We start from the raw sequence: 21207 nt of genomic DNA, 5'->3' as shown, positions 1-21207 counted from the left end.
ATATTAAGCGGGAATAAGAAAAATGTCCAACGACGTTTTTCGTTATCTCAACGACTGAAAGTGAATTTTGTAAGTAGCAGAAAATGAATAAAAATAGTAAGACAATAATAATATCTAACGAAAGTACAAATATTTGCCTCATTGTTCGTGAGTTCAAATATTGCTGAATCAATAAAATCTTCTCTACACAGTCGTTTTTCAAACGGTAGCCATTTTGTCCAAGTTGATATTTCATTTTTCAAAGCAGTTAACGCGTATTTTGTATAATTAATCAAAACAAAAGTTAGATACACGAAGAGTAAAAAATGACAAGATTCTTTTCTTATTAACTATATACATGTTTGGGTCTTAAAGGAATAAAATGCTTCCACACATTACAAAACAGTAGCCAATTTGTCCAAACGTCGAAAGTTCGAAAGACGCTAATTTCCGTCGTTACATGTGCTTAAGTTTCAATTAAATGTTCATGATAATTAAAACAAATCGTGTTGTGAAATTTGGAAAAACAGGTTGATGATTGCTGCCGAAAAAAAAGAATAGCGCATGTTGCTATAGACTCCACCCGGGGACATATGTTCCACACAGGTTAAATTTTGCAATTTTTATGAATCGTTTATAGCTTTTAACGATTTATTTAAAAGAATGGGGAAATGGGGAAAAACATCTCATTACATGAACTTCGTCCAACTTTTGCAAAGACAATTTTTAGACACCAAGACAATCCTCTAAATGTAAAATTCTAATTGAAATTTATATTGTGGAAGTACTCCATAGATCATTTAAAGTCGTCATTTCAGTAAGGTGCAATCACCAATATTAAAAGACTTATACCAGTTCACGGAGTGTTTTACTTCGCGATTTGTCCTGCTATTCATGTTATAACTGTCGTGATGAAATTAATTCCTGTACTAGCGAAGCCGGAACTTTTCGTCAATATAAACTTGTGCATGAAATGGAGGTACTAGTAATTGAAAGACAAATCCCAAACAGCGACGAAAACCGTTTCATCGAATTTTAAAAACCCGGGATTATTTAAGCCGTTTTCGCGGACGATCCAGGAGTAGATTACTATATTTTAAAATGTATATCAGAAATTAAACACTATAGATGACTTTATTGCGGAAATAATTCTCAAGCCAAGGTTCAAGTAATTGAAGGGGTGTATTTCGACAACTTATGTACCAGGGAAAATACAATTCTATTCAAATTTAACCAAGGGTAAAAATGTTCGATTTACTTGCAGAGTGTCAGATATATTTGTATTGGGGTTGAGTTAAGATTTAGAAATTTTACAATGACAGATGATATGCACCTTGAAAGTTAAACATCATATGATAAAAGTTTCGTACATCTAAAAAAATTATCTTTTTTACGGAAAACTGTACCACATCTGCCTATATCTACTTCTGTCCCATCTTTCTTTCCCACATTACTTGCGACAGTAATGCATTTTTAGTTGAAATAACTTAAAGGGTAAACATTATTAAATAGATTTCCACAACTTGAGGTAATTTATGATAAAATGACATCACAAAACGAACAGAACCAGAATCAGAAATTTTAAAAATTTTGTAATATAATAAATAAATCAACCAACATATAAAAAAACAAATAAAACTTGCAAAAATTAATCAAAAACCCTCTTCGACGCCGCTTTTTATGTGTAACGTCGTGTTTTAGGAACATCGTGCCCATCGTTTGACAGTACATACACAGCAATCGATACGTCCATTCACCCTCGTTACCACAAACCACGGAGTTGTGCGCTTCTTTAAAGAAAGGTGTTAGGCTTTGCTTGCCTTGATAGGACTTTATGTCAGTCGGCTCAGTCCCCGATCGGTTTCTTATTGCTTTCAATTAGGATCTATAAAATATATAAGTTTCTCACAGAAGGTAACTAAAGAAGGTGACCAAAGATTTTGCGACGATACAAAAATTAAACTTTACAATATAAATAAATATCTTTAATCAATGAATTCAAATAGCAAAAGCTATGCAATTAACATATATATTTACTTATTCAGCTTCATGTAAATTATTTAACAATGAAATACATTAAATATGAAATTTGGAGTTTTACCAAGGGAGCTAATAATTAATTAATAACACTGTCTTCCACACAGCATTTCGGGGGCTCTCCCTCTGGTATCTTTCGTCCATCTTTTATAGCTGATTATGCGGGGGCTTTTCTAGTTATTGGGGGCATTATGATATGACCTATAGTTGTTAATTTCTGTGTCATTTAGTGTCTTGGCAATCATAATACATATTCTTTAATATATATAGTGATGTCGTTATTACGACATAGCTATGTCGTTATTACGACAAGTTATGTCGAAATTACGACAAAGCGATGTCGTTATAACGACATAGTATGTCGAAATTACGACATAGTGATGTCGTTATAACGACATGTTATGTCGAAATTACGACATAGCGATGTCATTATAACGACATATTATGTCGAAATTACGACATAGCGATGTCGTTATAACGACATGTTATGTCGAAATTACGACATGCTATGTCGTAATTACGACATAAATTTTTTTTTTGAATGGCCCTTATCGGCTTCCGTATTTTAGGTATACTACTTATGTGTATAAAATTATTCCATTAATTAAGAATACCAAGAAAGTTATGTCATATGAATAAATATTTTAACACTAGATACAAATTGGGGTGAATATCAACAATAAAACTATACAATTAGAGCTAGCAAAAACTACCCTGTACAGATTTAAGGAGAATAATCTTGATGTTCATACATGTACAAATGTAGTACGAAGAAGTGAAAATCAGTAGATAGTCCAAATAATCAAAGCTGGTATATAGACAAGATCCATATTAATATAAAATAAAAAAAAAAACAGGTCGAATTAACAAGAAAATACGATTTGAGAGTACTCGCAGTTACTGACAGCTAGTTAAAAGCCAAAACAATTAATAATAAAAAAATCATGCATCAGAGACGAAAATCAACTAAACACATCCCAGGGATTTAGTATTTTAACGTCATGAACAGTCAGAGAAGACATGACTTGTGCAATGCCAACAATAAATGAATCGACAGGTAGTAGGATAGTGAGGAGCGACTTCTTTAGAGAAAAAAAAATTAACGTGTTTGTGTCTCTATACATCCCGCCTCAAAAGAAGATACAATTTAGTTATGTTTTAATTTGCTAATGACAAAATCGATATTAGTGCCAGTGTAAACTATATTCAGAGATCTAATGACAATATTGGTACGATAACCCTTACTCAAAAGTTTGTTTAAAGGTTCGATGAGTTTACATGGATCACATAGTGATTTCCTCGCTTTAAGTACAATATTACCGTAAAATTTAGGATGTGAAATACCATTTTTAATAAGTTTTCTACAGGTACAGCCAAATTTGCTTATCAAATCTTTGTATCTATGAAAGAATTTAGTAAAAGTTTTAAGTAATTTATGGTATCGAAATCCCTGACCCAATAATTTCCCAGTGATGCATTGATTACGTTCGTTAAAATCTATAACATCAGAACACACACGGGCATACCGAACGAGTAGGGATTTATAAACACCGTATGATGGAGCCAAAGGCACATCGCCGTCTAAAAAAGGAAAATTAACAATAGGAAATGAAAAAACGTCTCTTTTGTCGTAAATTTTAGTATGTAGTTTCTCGTTAGAAATTGAAATGTCTTAATCTAGAAAAGGACAACTGCTGTTGTTTATGTTATATTTAGTTATAGTAAGTTCTTTTGGGTAAATTTCGGAAGTATATTTAGAGAACTCTGAATATATCTACCAATATAACAATGATGATCTTTGCTGAGTTTTGTAATAAACTGAGATTCATAGCAATATAGAAATAAATCTACTATTAAAGGGGCACAGTTAGTGCCCATAGGAATACCTACTACCTGACGATACACTTTATCGCCGAAACGTACATGTATTCTCAAAATTGAATTGATACTTTAGAAGTGAAAAATTCGGATATAATAAATCATGTTTATTCCTTTGTACCTTGTAAGCTATCGAAATAGCGATACGACGGCAGATATATAGTATTAAACGCTGTTTGTGGTATTCAAACCTTCTAATTATGTTCTGCATTTGTTTTGGTTAGGTTAAAGAATTGCCAGATAAGCTTGGTGGCAATCAAAATAGGGGCTTCTTATTCAAAGCAACCGGCGCAGTGCAAAACACGCTGATGGGTACATCATATGGAGGTGTTGTGTATTCCTACTCTAATCAGTATATACGTGTATGGTACCCTCCAGTGAAAGATAACGGAAAAACGTACTTGATATACTTAGACAACTTATTTGGAAAATCATCGTTAGCGAGAACGGCACAGTTGGAGATAACAACTTTTGTTCCTTATGATTCAAGTAATTAAATAAAGCTATCAAATTATTTCATGTTGTTTTAAAAAAGATATTTTCGGAACAATATTTTATTCTTTTTAGTAATACATAATTAGTACTTTATTCTTAGAACAAAATTTAAGGGTGTATCGTTAATTTTTTTTGCAATTAATAAAATATAAAAAAAAATTAGTAAACTTTTAAGAACATACATCCTTGCCCTGTCTTCGATGACAACAAAACACCAAAGACAAACTATTTTAACTCCCCATCAATTATAAATGACGTTGCTTTTGTTCTATAACAGGTTTATCAACAACAATTACAACAACACCAATGACATCTACAACTACAACATCAACTGCTTCAACTCCAAGAACAAAAGCAACCAGTACAACAACACCAATGACACCTTCAACTACAACAGCAACTGTTTCAACTCCAAGAACAAAAGCAACCAGTACAACAACACCAATGACACCTTCAACTACAACATCAACTGTTTCAACTCCAACAACAAAATCAACCAGTGCAACAACCAAGACATCCTCACTGCCAACGACCACAACGCCAGCAACAACATCAACCAAGACAACTTTGATAGATACAACGACTACATCAGCACTACCAACGACTACGTATACCAAATCAACGTCAGCAGCGTTTACATTCACAGCTGGAATTTCAAGTATGTTCAATATTAAACGAACTTGCTTCTTATATCTCGTAGATATAAAATGACATTCCACAAGCTAAAATAGAGCACAAACATTTTTTTGAACGTATTTTCTTTTTAGAATACTGAACATATTAAACAAAGACATTTTTAGCGGATGCAGATTGTTCCATTGAATTGAGTAAACTTTTTGTCGCAAAAGATATAACACAGACACAGGCGCTTGGGTGTATGATACAGATTTTTTTTTTGGATTTTTTTTTTGCTGATTAAAATATTCAATTTTCTATATTTATAATACATATCTATCACTTCTGTGCATGTCTCACCTAGTTTCGAGTGATTTAAACGACCCAGAGAAAATACCCAATTTTACTATCCATACTAAGAAATAAAAAGGCAACTAACTCGACGCCATTTTTCTGCTATCTATAAATAAATAGATTGACCTACCTGGATTCCCCAACGATTTCTCTGGGAAAACGTGCCTTCCTTGCCGTCAGATCGCAGACATCGTTTATATTTATCAAACTGGTATTGGTCGTAACATTTTTAGTCCATCTCCAGCATATAATAAAAAGATTTTAACTATTTTGACTAATTTCAAATTTACGTGCCCGGAAGTTGACTGTTTTTCCCGAACTTTTGTTAAAGGGAAGTAATATTTTCCCGGACTTTTTCGGAATATCTCTCAAAGTACGTATGAAAATAAGAAAGTGATACGATGACTTCCGAACTAATACTAAATGTAAACAAACAGATATGATGAACAACGAACAAGATCAAGCCCCTTATTTGATTGTTAGAAGTCATAATCTTTTAATTTTCAAAAAACACACATTCATAGACTTTTTGATTTTATCTTAGAAAAGGGAACTGCAAAATATGGAAATATTGTCCCCCCCCCCTTTTTTTTACTTCAGTTAACATGACCCATGTTTTGTAATAATTAAAACAAGTTCAATATCATTTTCGTGGAAAGAAAATATTAGTAAATTTCCTTGCAACCCCCCCCCCCCCCCCCCTTTTCCACCAAATAAATAAAAATATCAGATCAAATGGTCCAAGGCTTAATTTTTTTTAATTCCTCTAATAAGTCAATTTTGTGTGAGTATTTGTATATTTATAAATTATCAATGTTTTTATGAGTAACTTCTTTTGGTTGAATTGTCATCATTTCAGATTCTTTTCCGTCAATTTGAAAGTTGCGCCTTATTGGTAAAAGTTCGGAAATCATCGTGTCACTTTGTTATTTTCATACGTACTTAGAGAGATGTTCCGAAAAAGTCCGGGAAAATATTACTTCCCTTTAACAAAAGTTCGGGAAAAACAGTCAACTTCCGGGCACGTAAATTTGAAATTAGTCAAAATAGTTAAAATCTTTTTATTATATGCTGGAGATGGACTAAAAATGTTACGACCAATACCAGTTTGATAAATATAAACGATGTCTGCGATCTGACGGCAAGGAAGGCACGTTTTCCCAGAGAAATCGTTGGGGAATCCAGGTAGGTCAATCTATTTATTTATAGATAGCAGAAAAATGGCGTCGAGTTAGTTGCCTTTTTGTTTCTTAGTATGGATAGTAAAATTGGGTATTTTCTCTGGGTCGTTTAAATCACTCGAAACTAGGTGAGACATGCACAGAAGTGATAGATATGTATTATAAATATAGAAAATTGAATATTTTAATCAGCAAAAAAAAAATCTGTATCATACACCCAAGCGCCTGTGAACACAGATTTATAGAAATAGAACGAAAAGCTCAATCAATAAGTGTATTATGTCTGTAAAGGGAGACAGATTTGTAAAAGCAAATTGCTTGTTTCTGAATCCTTAATCTTATTTCATTGTATAATATGTTTAATGTTGATTTATCTGAATAAATATCGTTTTAAACTAAAAGCTTAATTGTACTTGTATTTTCTCAAATTCTCGAGCGATCTTGCCAGATTTTGTTTTTGTTTAAATAATTTTTATGATTGAAAGTTCAACATTAATTTTCTGTTATGTATCGGTTTTGATCGGGTTTGTTTAAAATCATTTCAACATTTAATTTATGTGTAGTGCTTTGTGGAATTGTTTAATTCGGCATGTCGTTGTCTGTCTTTTTTAATTCGAAATATTATTTTGATTATCCAATATTTTTATATTCGTTTTTTTAAAACTTTATCGGATATGATTTATGCATCTTAATTTCGACTATATAGAACTTAAATGGAGGTATATATAATTTGTTTCAGACAAGAAGGTCTTATCCAACAATGGTAAACTCTGTAAACTGAAGTTTGGTAAGTGTTACGTAATTTAAAAATCTTGTAAAATAATATTCCTGAAATAAACGTATTCATGAATTTATTAACATAATATTTCCGTAATAGTATTACCACTAGTATTACTTAGTACCATTTGCTGTTCGTTTGGTTATGGCTATCAAAATAGCGCCACACTTGTTAAAACACATTTAACTGTTGTTTTTCCATCAAGAAAAAGACGATAAAAAATGTTTGTTTTTGTTTGTTATGCCCCAATTTACATGTACATAATACAAATGCCTCAATATGTACCTACCAGTCTCTTCTTGTGACACAATGCATTGGTATATACTCCCTTTTTTGGACGATCAATGCATTTGAATGGGAGCATATACTTGGACCCCCCCCCCCCCCTTTACTCTGGGTTGGGAACCCCCCTTTTTAAAATGGCTAGTTCCGCCCCTGCAATGTTTTATGACTAGTAGACTATAAGTTAAACATTGTTTGCGTTCGGAAATCATTAGTATAAATGTTGGATCGTTTAATCATTTCTCTTGTCATGCACCACTAGAAGTTGATTTTAATCTTACTGATAATGTTGTTAATAAAGACCAGTGTAATTGTATTAACCATGTTTGTGATATTTTTAAATGGAACGAGGGGTGCGAAGATCAAATCAGAGACAGTTTATTGTTGAACGCTCAACAATTTGAACACTTACTCACAAATATAGACGAAATTAACGATATTGATTGTTGCGTGGAAGAATTGAATAAACTTTTGAAAGATATATTCGAGCAATACACAAGTCAAAAGTGAAATACAAAAAACATTGTGACTCCTGCCCTACAAGTAGTAAAACACGTGACCAAAAAGATGATAAACCGTGGTTTACAGACGAATGTAAAAGTTTATACAGAGACTATTTACGAGCTATGATGGATTTTAATAGATACCGGTCGAATGAAAATAGACTACGTTTTAATTTAGCCAAACAAAGATTCAAACGATTGGAAAATCAACTGAAAAGACAATATAAAAACCAGCAGGGTGATATGTTATCTAAATTACGTAAAAATAACCCTAAACGATTTTACAGGAAATTTAAAAAGTGCAAAAAAACTATTACCCATACGCTTACTGTAGAAGAATTTGAAAAACATTTTAAAAACCTGATTTCAAAAGATGTCACCACAGAGGATCAGCATAGCGATTCAATCCCAGAGGTCGTATATGAAGAATTAGACTCTCCTTTCACAGACTTGGAACTTGACACTTCTATTAAATATTTAAAACGTGATAAATCCACTGGATATGACATTATCTTACCTCCTATACATTTCCAGGAATATGATTGGTTAAAAGCGTCCGCGTGCAAACCGTGTATATTTGATATTAGGTTAGTAGGGAGGCGGGGCTTATCTCATACACGGTTAGTAGTGGAGTTACGTCCCTTTATATTCCTTATTAGGTAAGAAGGGGGCGGGGCTTATTTCATACACGGTTAGTAATGGTGTTATGTCCCTTTGTAAAAAACAAAACGGTACTGAGAAAAAATCTTATAAGTTCCAACAGACGAAGAAATTGATGATTAAGATTGAAACAAATTCATAAAACACATTTAAACCTTACAAGTCGTTATTGTTGGCATCTGTTTTTGTAGGATCAATGGAAGTATTTTCTTAGCACTAACAGTATTGAAGACTTGCTCGTTTTGAGAATCACTAGTCTTAATTTCACACGTTAAGATAGTCGGTAAGATAAATTCGTTACATAGTGTGCTAGTGACGTAATACGGTATATATGGGGTCAGTAAATTCCATATGGGGATTCGAGCTTCGCTCTCACCCCATATGGAATTTACTGACCCCATATATACCGTATTAGGTCACTAGCACACTATGTAACTAATAATATTATGAACGAATATTTATTAACGAGCAGAAACTTTATCAAACCAGTATTGTGTAAACTGTTTAACCGTATATTGAGTGCTGGCGATTTTCCAGAAATATGGGTAAACAACATTATAATACCAGTTTTCAAAAAAGGACCAGTAGACGACCCTGGCAACTATCGTGGTATTTCTCTCGTATCACATGTGGGTAAACTGTTCACATCAATTATTAACACCAGGCTTACCAAATGGAGCGAAAAACACAATATAATAACCGATGCACAGTTTGGATTTAAACCGGGTTATGGAACAACTGACGCCATCTTCGCACTCCATTCTCTAATTTCTAAGTCTTTGCGTAGTGGAAAACGATTTTATTGTTGTTTCATAGACTATAAAAAAGCGTTTGATAGTGTGTCTCATTTCAAATTGTGGTTAAGATTAATCAGATGTGATATAAGTGGAAACTTATTAACTGTTATTAAATCTATGTATGCCAAAATTAAATGTTGTATTAAACTGGAAGGAAATTTTTCAAATTTCTTCCAAAGTAATGTTGGTTTGATGCAAGGAGAATCATTATCTCCTTTTTTATATTCTTTGTATATTAATGACATTGAAAATGAACTTTTAGGTCAAGGTTGTCAGTCATATGAGTTAAAGATGCTCAATTTATATTTGCTAATGTATGCAGATGATACAGTTCTTTTTAGTGAAACTATTGATGGTTTACAAAAAATGATAGACAGTGTAGACATATATTCTAGAGAGTATGATTTGGATATTAACTTGTCTAAAACCAAAATTGTTGTGTTTAGAAAGAGAGGCCTCGTTAAAGCGACTGAAAAATGGTACTTAAATGGTGTTGATATTGAATTATGTGATGAATTTACATATCTTGGTCTTCTTTTTAAATACAATGGTAACTTTGTACATACACAGAAAATGTTAGCAAATCAGGGTAGAAAAGCATTATTTAGTTTATATAGTAAAATATATGATGATTGTTTTAACCATGAAACTATGTTATCTCTTTTTGACACATATGTATCTAGTATATTAAATTATAGTTGTGAAGTCTGGGGACATCACAAAGCCGAAAATATTGAGAAAGTTCACTTAAGTTTTTTAAAACGTATATTGAAAGTCAAAACAACTACTGTTAATTATATGGTATATAGTGAATTGGGTAGATATCCATTGTACATAGAGAGATATTGCAGAATGCTTAGATATTGGTTTAAATTATTGAAAACAGATAACTGTATTTTACAATCTTGCTACCAAGAAATGTTAGAAAGATCGATATTAAAACCTCGTGACAAACAAAATTGGGCATGTGAAATAAGAAACATATTATTTCGTTATGGTTGTCAAGATGTATGGTTACACCAAAATGTTATTAATGTTGATCATTTTTTGCTAGAAATTGTTAATAGAATGAAAGGTAGTTTTGTCAGTGAAATGAATGCTTTTTTCAATGAGTCATCAAAGTGTATTTTTATAGATATATACACAATCCAGATACTCTACAATTTTACCTACAAAAACCTGTAAACTATGTTTTTAAGCCATATATTAGTAGATATAGATTGTCTGCACACTGCCTTAACATTGAAACTGGTAGATTTTGTAATATTGAAAGAGAAAACAGATTATGTAATATGTGTGATAAAAACATGATTGAAGATGAATACCATTATATTTTAGTATGTGAGAAATATTCTGATATAAGGAAAACATATATAAAACCATTTTATTGGAAAAAACCATCTAGTTACAAACTTGTACAATTATTGTCTGTTCATAACATCAAAGAGCTTAACAATCTAGGTAAATACCTTTATTTAGCTGATAAGATTCGTTATTTATAATATTATACTTATATTTCATTATTTATATTATTTGCTGTCATTCTCCGCCATTGATACAAACTGTTTGTAATAATAAAACATGTATGTAATTATTCACTGATGCTATTATACTTGTATATGTAAATTCTATAAGCTGTATTGCTTCTGAATAAAAGACTATTATTATTAAAAGAAAAGAGAAAGAAAAAAGTCAGTCAGAAGAAATATTTAGAAAATTAATAAAATGCTTCGCTGAGCGCAGCCTGATACGACCGCAGAGGTCAAACCAGTTGGGGCAAATTTAGATACAATATTCAAGCTTGATACTGTCTAAGTTTGGATTGTGATCTAATTTTTGACACACAAAAAATGTGGTCAAAGATCTTACAAATTTATTGCGCAATACTGTGCAATTAATTTTTTTTCTTTCTTCTTGAAACTTTTCAAAAAAATTTTGATTGCTCTGAAATTGTACCACAATTTTTGATACCACAAGTAGAAGGTTGGGTTTCATTTTGGGGTTATGGTGCCAACAGTTTAGGAATTAAGGTCCAAAAAGGGCCCAAAAACAAGCATTTTTGTAGTTTCAGGACAATAACTTTTGTGTGAGTGTATGAATCTGTCTGCAATTGTACCACGAGGTTTCATATCACAAAGGGAAGTCGTCTGGGATTGAGTTTGGGGTAATTGCCAAAAACATGCAGGAATAAGGGTTAAAGTTTCAAGACAATGACGTAGGTTTAAGTGTTCAAATGGATCTCTCTGAAATTGTACTATAACGTTCCATACAATAAAGATTGAGATTAAATTTGGGGGTAATTGCTCTAAGGAGGAATTCAAAAAGTTTCGAGGGGGGGGGAGTTTTTTTTCTCCATTTTTTTAAGTGGTTCATATTTTATTTTCAAAATTTTTCAAATTTCAATTTTTTTTTAAGTTTCAAGAAGAAAGAAGAAACTTACACACAAGTTATTATCCTGAAACTAGACAAATGCTATTTTTGGGCCCCTAATTCCTAAACGGTTGGAACTATCATCCCTAAAGATAATCCCAACTTCTTTTTTTTTAGCTGATTAAAAAAATATATGGTTTCTACACACTTTTGTATGAAACAAGTCAAAAACGTAATTACTTCCGCTTTACACAAGGTCATTTTTAGTTTTATTTCAAAGTCACGGCTTGTAACCTAAAGCATAGTTTCCGATGGCTTTATGATGTATACATATGAATTTGAAGCAAAGGTCAAAATCTATAACGTCCAATTAACCTATGACCTTGGTCTCAATTTCAAGGTCATAATTCAAAGACCTCAAATCTAAAGACCCTAGGTCTTTAATATGTATGATTAATGAGTTAAACACTTTACGCATAATTCTTTATATAAGAGGGTCGAAAACTCCTATTTGTTGTCTACGCCCCCTCTCAACCAAAATGTATGAGTAACGACATGTCGTAAATGACAATTTGCCAAAAAAAGCATAGAAACTGTTCGATTTCATATATTAAATATCTAAGCGATATCTTGTGAATTAAATATATCGCGCATGAAAAAAAATTTAGGCGGAAGAAAAAAAAAATAATAATCAGAACAAAAGCAATAGGTCTGTCCGCGGAAAAGTGGAAAGACCTAAAAAAACAAAAAAAAAAAAAAAAAAAAAAAAAACTAAAAAAAAACATCAAGCTAAGTGACTTAATAAGTATATTTAATTAAAATTTCGACAAATAAACGTCTTTTGATGTATTGCTAAGTTTTTCATACCATAATATTTTCTCTTATTATTTCAGATTATTGGGTATATTTACTTATCGGATTTGGAAGTTGCTTAGTTCTTGTGTCTATCATTTGGCTTTGTTGGTATTGTTTACGTTCTAAAGATAGCAAAGTAACTAACATAATGGAAGACAAAAAGAGAAAAACAAGTTTAAGTGTGACAAAGAAGGAAGCATGGAGCCTCGATTTCATCTGAGCTACTGGTATCTTACCAAAACACATTCATACAACATTCGTTACTTTTGCAATTTTTCTCTTTCAAGCATTATAATAATGGCATCATTCACCATTGACACGGTTCCAAGATTGTTATTGTATTTCTCATATTCTACTTGCTGTATTTTTATGTAGCTTTTTCATGTGAAATACGTTTGATTTGGATTCCTAAAAAACTGACTGCTATTAAAGACATGCATTCCATATCTGTTCATTAGATTTAGATTTGTTTAGTTGTTTGTAAAATTCATTTCGAAATAGGAAATAAAAAAAATACATGAAAATTAGAAATCGCAGCCGTTTTTTTTTTCTTTCAAAAGTTATAACTTTACCATACATCAAGTTTAAAAGGTTTTATAATTCATAGTAAAAATAAAATAGCACTAGCCAAAAACAGTCTTCAGACCGCCTGTTAAATACCAATAAATTGGGATATCCGTTTGGCTCTGCGAGATGAACATGTACGCAACCACGCCCGTTCAAATGTGGACATTTAATCCGATGCCTCGTGTTATACACACTCTATTTACGTATAAGCTTAGTTTTCTGAGGGGTCCGTATGTGTTTTGTTTTACAACATGCATGGGTTTGGTATGGGTTACATCTCGTGTAGGGCTGCTACCACACTCAATACATAGGTTAACACATCCTGAGGGGTCCATACATGATCTGTAAATCACCAAAAGTTTGCCCATAGCCAACATACATTCATTTTTTAGTGGCAGGCAACATTTACCGCACTTCAGATCGGCTTTTTTTCCTGTCTATTAGAACGTTCCAAACATTTTATTTGTTAAATTGTTCCCGCTCTTTATGTGCATAAAATATTTGCGGCTGGACGTTAATCAATCACTATATCTTTTGTGAAAAAGTCTATTTCTATTTACATCGGGAACATTCACCTCAATTTACAACAACGTGTTTTGTGATACATTTTACTTTGTAGACAATTTAGACTTTAAGGAAATGTTATGCATTTTTCGAAACTGACCTTCTTTAAGTTTAAAGACTTTTTTGGTCTAGGATAGACATGAAAAAAGCAAAAATGACTTTCGGAAGAAAAGGATGTTTAAAAAATCAAGAATAGTATTATACTAAACGAAAAATAAAGTCACAAGTCAGAAGTCGTAGACATTCATACAGCAACAAAAACGAAACAAAATGAAGATGAAAAAAAGAGACTAAAATCGAGCCAAACGAACTTCACAAAAAAGGGACTAAACGCAGATGCTTCGCAAGGATAAACTCTTATTTTTTTGTTACACTAGTGGCATCGTTGTGTTTTTTATATTTCAAAAACAAGTTTCTGTAAAATCATACTAAAATAAGTCGCTTTCGATGACAGCCATTATCAGGAAAAGACAACTACCTAATATGTGTCTACGAGAGTTGAAAATACACATTGGAATCTTTGAGTGATCATATATTCCGGTACCCACTTTCGTAAACGAAATATAAATATGCCTGCGTAAGATGATTTCAACTTCAACATAAAGGTTCTTTAAAAAACAGCTTGCATGCAAGCTGCGATCCCCTGTAACTAAAAACGTGATAAGAAAAGAAAGTCATAGAATACCCCATCAACTTGGAAGCATATTACTTATATTGAAGAAATAGCTGGAATGTTGCTGAGGTCAAATATCTAAAACAGTTCCGATAAAATTCAAAAAGTTAATGTGATTGTTTCCTTTAGATACAAATGCAAAACTTTTAAACCTGAAATCTCGTGATACCTATTTCAAATAAAGATAAACCTGAATCGAGTTCGTTAACGTTAAAAAAGAATTTTCAACTTTGAATCGTCTCTGTTGTCCTATGGTAACACGTGCTCTCACAAATGCATGTAATATTTGGCATTGGACATTAAACGCCAATTTGTTTAAAAAATAACAAAATAACAAAAAAAAAGATAACATAGAAATCCATTAACTAACATAAATGTACAAGTTCCTCTTTTGATTTGAGATACATTCCAATGATACTAGTTTGTTTTTTCCTTGATTCCCTCCCCAATGTCACCGGTAATTCGAATTAGTAATATACCCTTTACATGTGTTTATTAAATTATGCATTCTAAATAATTCAAAGACAGATGTATGTACGAATAACAAGATCTAACTATTCGGCAAACCACAATATTTTTTTTTATAAAGAAAAATATTTAGTTAATCCAAGGAATAGGAAATTCTAATTACAATATGTACCTATAAAAAATATAACTTGGTCATTACTATTGGACTAGAAAATACATATATATATATATAAAGTTACAGTTTATTTCAGTTCAAACACAGACACAGAACTTCCGTTCTCTGTTACAACAAAAAGCTTTTTATAGTCATAACTAAACGATATTGCCCACAAATTTCCGTATCCTTCAACACCTTCTATCAAAGTATCACACAATTTGCCTTCTGAAGATATTCTTAGAAGCTGACCCTCCATTGTTGCTAAGTAAATGTATCCATGGTCATCTAAAGCGATCCCTCTTGGACGACCTGATACAAATGGAAAACTCTGCATTGTGTTTCCGTAGATTTTTGAACTTAGCAGTAAAAAGTCTGATGTGGAGTAATACAAATCATCCACTGAACTGGACATTTTTGGCGCGATATACGTAACTGGGCATCTGCTTCGGTTTGTTTTCGCTGACCCTACGCACACCCCATTTGCACTTAAGATATATATCTGGTTCCATGTTCCCGCTAAAATCTGGTTCCCCGCTAAGGCAAGACCTAATGGTACAAAATCAAGCTTGATTTCACGTAAACTTGTCATGGTGTTGATGTCAATAAATTGCAAATGTCCACAAACAGAGACTAAACTGGCAATATTTATATTTCCTGTGAGTGATACCACAGCATGATTAAGATCATCTAGAATGACAATATTCCATGGCTTTCTTTTAACATTGCATTTGTCTAGATATCTACCGTCTGCGGAAAAGAGTAAGACATAATAACTCTTGTGGTCACACAAAACAATGTTTCCAGTTTTTGAGACGGCCATCCCTCGAATTTGTTCGTTGCCTGAACCAGTTAACTCAAGTCGCGAAGTGAATTCAAGTTTTTTGACAATATCCTTGGTAGAATTGTCAGTAACGCTACCACTCGCCTGGGCACCATGGCGTGGAACATTTATCTCATTGGACTTAATTGTGGAACCAATCTCACCGAGGATATTTTCAGAGCTCAATATAAAATTATCTTTATTTGTTTCGAAAGATAGGATTTCGCTGTGAAAATTTAATCTTTTACTTTCAATCAAACTATCGGTCTCGGATAATAATGCTTTTAAACTATGCGCAAAAAGAAAAGTTTGTTCATTCGAATCAGTGCTTGAAAGTGTCTGCAGGTTGGTTAAATAAGATTCGATTTTGGTTTTCTGATCAAGAGCCTGTTCTTGAATATTTGTAACATTTGTCCGTTGTTTTGTACAAATTTTCTCAATTTTTGATTGGACCGATTGCTCTGCCTCGTCCAATAAATCTATGATATGCTTTTTATACGAAGAAACTTGTTCACTTATTTCTTTTCCTTGTCGATCTATTTCCTTACTTTCTTTTTCTACCTTTACCAAAATATTTCCTAAGCAGTTGACAAGATCATCTGCGTGTTCTAACACGTGGACAACCATTGTTGATGATTTTACATCTTTCGCAACAAGATCTACCGGAACTACTTTTGCACACGTTCTGTGGTTCTCTGTCATACATAACCTACAGCAAAGTTCATCATCATCGATACAAAATAAATCGAGCTTTTGCTCTTCGTGGGACAAACATTCTTGGACTTTAACCTTTGGCAGTGATTTAGCTGACAGAAGATCGACCAATACGTGATTTCGGGACGCTTTATTTTTCCTGTGTGACCTTTCGCACTCGACACACAATGCTTCTTCACAGTTCGTACACCATTTTAAAGCAGGAGATGACAAGTCCTCTGTTTGACATGGCTCACAGAATACTAATGACATTACTAGTGATATTCTGTATAGAATTATTACCTACAAGAAAGTAATATTATATGTATACATTTTTTACATACTTGTTAGGGACGACATCAAAAGTTCAATGTAGGATAAAACATTTAATTCACATAGTTTTTTCTCATAGCCCCCCCCCCCCTTCCCCACCCCCTCCTTAACTTAATTTGGGGAAAAAATGATTTACCAATAGGGATATATGTAAAAATCCTTTTTAGATATACAAAACTTGCAGAAATTTTAAACCCCCCACCCCCAAACTATTTGATTTAAGTTTTTATCCTACATCGATCTTTTGATGTCGTCCCTTACACGCGTCAACGTCGTGACATTTTTATTTTTATGGAATTTCGTCTCAGTATTCACAAATTGTCGTGGGTGTTTGCTTTCATATACGTATTTTCTTGTTTGTAATCTCAATCTGTCAATAAATAAATTCCACTAAAACGTCGTATTCAATAGGCTTATACAATTAAAATATTGTTTGTTTTATTATTATTTTTTTATACGTTTACACAAATACAACTGTCCATGCATTTTAATTAAATTCGATTAAATATTAAGCATATTTAAAAGTCAAAGATATACTAGGTACCCAAACAACAATATAAATCTTCGTGAACCGGAAGCACACCGTAGCAATCAAAGTTCATGTATTTTTTACTTATCATTATGAATTATATGTAAGTTAATCAAGATCTGTCTTAAAAGACAAATTAAATTAAAACATACCTAATATGTCTTCTTGTACACAATTCTGTCTCGAAACTACAAACAATGTGTCACAATCAGGCTTGCCAGTGTTTAGTTATGCTGATGTATTATAAGTGTCATGCTTATTTTTAAACCACCCGTCAATTTGTTTTGATCACATGGTAGCATATATTGATTATTTCTGTGTATTATTTATTTTTATACTATGTTAGTTTTTTTAAATGACCGTTATAGTATGCAATTCAGCGTACCGATTTGTGTTTTTGAAAAAGCCTTCATTTATGAGTATGGGTGGCGGATCCAGAAATTTTCATAAGTGGGGGCTCACTGACTGACCTAAGAGGGTTCTCTATATAAGCAACCAAATTTTTTCCCAAAAAGGGGGGCCCGGGCCCCCCTAAATCCGCCTATGGATTAAAAGGGGGGGATTCATTTGTTTTTTTGTCAATTTTTTTTATCTTACAATACTGTTCATTGTGTAATTACTTTGTATTTAATAGCTGTATTCTGGGCATTGTACTTTTTTATTAATCAGAAAATTGTTATCCAATTCTTTATATTTTTTGGCAGATATTATTTATATTTTAGCCTTCATTCATGAGGGTATGGATTAAGGGACGGAAAAGGGGGGGGGGGGGGGGTTAAATTCTCTTCTTTTTTGGTCATTTCTTACAATCCTGGCCATTATGTTTATATTTATATTTATATTTTAGAACCCCATTATTCTCTACTTTTTCTTTTCTTTTCCCATTTTCTCTACTTTTTATTGATCTTGCCCAATATTCTTTTTTCTATAAACCACACCAATTCCCTCATTTAAAGCAACTCATGATTAAAGACTAAACAGCCTATAATTATTGTTTATGCTTGTAAGTCAACGTCCAGTGACAAATAATGTATTCAATCATCTTTATAGCCCAAAAAGGGCGAAATAAACAAAACAAACAATCAAACAAATGCTAATGTTTGAAAAATGACTATCTTAATATTAAGCATTTCAAAAACGTAAAACCTATAATATTTCATTTCAAATTATAGTTTTTCCAAACAAATTACATGTACTTTTGACTTTCAAATGACAATATAACTTGATACAATTATAACAAGAATTGTTTAAAGAATAGTGCATTTATAAAGAATTAACATGTTTTTGATAGATCGAGCCTCCACATTGGGTTTTTGATTATGTAATTACTCGGCCATGTTTTATAGTGAATTTTTAAATAACAGCCCAAATATTTCATGAACATTAAATTTTGATTATTTGATAAGCAAGGACTATAGTTTTGATTATTTGATTATCTTTTTGAAAGAGAAATGTAAATGACTGTGTGATTATATTGACAAACAAATTCGTGATTATGTGATTACTTGGACACCCCCATAAGAGGCCTCTTAAAACGGACGGAATAATCAAATGGTGAGTAGGAGACAGAAATCCGTTGCTTTATTGTTCTTTATAATCGGGGATTAAATAAACAATAAAAATAACACCATTTAAATAGAAAAACATCGAAAGACAACACGACAACATAACACTGCATAGAAAATTGAAACAACACAGAAAAAATCCACTTGGAATAAGGTATTCCGGAAGCGTACCAAGTAGTTCGTAATGCGCAACTGTCAAGTTTTATTTTAAAAATCGAAAATACTCTTCTTGAATAAATTAGACCAATTCATTTTGTATGTGTTTCATTCACATTGAACTTTAACATCTGGGAGTTTATACATTTGTGTACGTTTTTATTTAAAAAAAAATCATTGTACATTTGATATATACGGAAGCCGATAAGGGCCATTCAAAAAAAATAATTTACGTGTCGTTATAACGACATCGCATGTCGTAATTTCGACTTAACGTGTCGTTATTACGACATCGCTATGTCGTAATTTCAACATAACATATCGTTGTAACATCGCTATGTCGTAATTTCGTAATTTCGACATAACATGTCGTAATAACGGCATCGCTATATATGTATAAAAGAATATGTAATCTTGATGTTTTTATAAACCAACTTTATAATATAACTTAATCATCAGCAGTCTAATACTGAATGTTATTGCACAATTACTTTCACATTTGAAAAATCCGGCGGTGCCAAAATTGCAGGATTTTCTTCCCTTCCGGAACACATGAGCTCATCCCAGGTTTTGTTGGATTACGTTTTGCTAATAAAATTGAGAATGGAAATGGGGAATGTGCCAAAGAGACAACAACCCGACCATAGAGCAGACAACAGCAGAAGGTCACCAACAGGTCTTCAATGCAACGAGAAATTCTCGCACCTGGAGGCGTCCTTCAGCTGGCCCCTAAACAAATATATACTGGTTCAGTGATAATGAACACCATACTAAACTCCAAATTGTACACAAGAAACTAAAAGTTAAAATAATACAAGACTAACAAAGGCCAGAGGCTCCTGACTTGGGACAGGCGCAAAAATGCGGCGGGGTTAAACATGTTTGTGAGATCTCAACCCTCCCCCTATACCTCTAGCCAATGCAGAAAAGTAAACGCATAACAATACGCACATTAAAATTCAGTTCAAGAGAAGTCCGAGTCTGATGTCAGAAGATGTAACCAAAGAAAATAAACAAAATGACAATAATACATAAATATCACCAGACTACTAGCAGTTAACTGACATGCCAGCTCCGGACTTCAATTAAACTGATTGAAAAATTATGTCTTCATCATATGAATATCAGGCACAATCCTCCCCGTGAGGGGTTTAGTATCATATCATAAGTTTTTAGGTTTCTATGTTATTGGAACTGCTGTGTGTCTTCTTGTCGGTTTTTGTTTCTGCTTTGGCTGTGTCGGTTTGTTTTCGACCTTTGAGTTTGATTGTGCCTTTGGTGTCTTCGTCTTTCTTTTAAAATATTACCTCTCTTTGCAAGAGTAAAGACACATACTGAATATGGAGGAATATTTGTACAGTTAAAAATAATGTTGCCAATATATTTTTGCGGAAGCAGAGTTAATATGAGAGTTTATCAGATCTGCACACACGTTTAGAGAATCGTGTAGCAGTCATGTGTTCTCGTGTATGCATGGACGAGTAAAGATCGATTAGTGACCGAATGTGGTCCCGAAGGGATCGGGTATTGGTCGAGTTGGTCTGGAATAAACTAAATATATAAGTCGCAGTGATCTTGAAGCGATCGGGCATTAGTCGCGCAAAGGTCGAAATGATCGAGTACTAATCGGTATTTATTTTTTGTATTTCGACCAAACTCGATCTCTAGGCGATCCTTTCCCGATCAATTCGACCGCTACTCGACGATCTGTTCTCGAGTTACACTTGCTTCTCGACATGTCAAAAATTCTCGGGTAAAAAGCCAGATCGATGACGAACAAAGTAAACTATCCCGAACATTCTTGTCGATTGAGTCAGACCAGTCTCCCGATCACGTAATTTGTCTTGATCGAGCTTGATCGAGTTGATCTGATCGGCAGTGTGATCCTAGCTTATGAT

The 21207-nt window shown here is 32.8% G+C and overlaps 1 protein-coding gene across 1 annotated transcript in view; it reads left to right on the top strand.

Moving 5' to 3' along the window:
• Positions 1-13216, top strand: part of LOC143060103 (uncharacterized) — a 37750-nt gene extending 24534 nt beyond the window's left edge. Inside the window, exons 7-10 of the mRNA XM_076233535.1 lie at positions 4119-4383; positions 4667-5047; positions 7279-7326; positions 12823-13216. Of these exons, the coding sequence (XP_076089650.1) occupies positions 4119-4383; positions 4667-5047; positions 7279-7326; positions 12823-13004 (876 nt within the window). The 3' untranslated portion in view covers positions 13005-13216. The remainder of the gene's footprint in view (positions 1-4118; positions 4384-4666; positions 5048-7278; positions 7327-12822) is intronic.
• Positions 13217-21207: the final 7991 nt, after the last annotated feature.

The sequence above is a fragment of the Mytilus galloprovincialis genome, unplaced genomic scaffold (assembly GCF_965363235.1).
Source record: "Mytilus galloprovincialis unplaced genomic scaffold, xbMytGall1.hap1.1 HAP1_SCAFFOLD_66, whole genome shotgun sequence".
NCBI classification, from domain to species: domain Eukaryota; kingdom Metazoa; phylum Mollusca; class Bivalvia; order Mytilida; family Mytilidae; genus Mytilus; species Mytilus galloprovincialis.
This window is presented reverse-complemented; position numbering and strand designations above follow the sequence as displayed.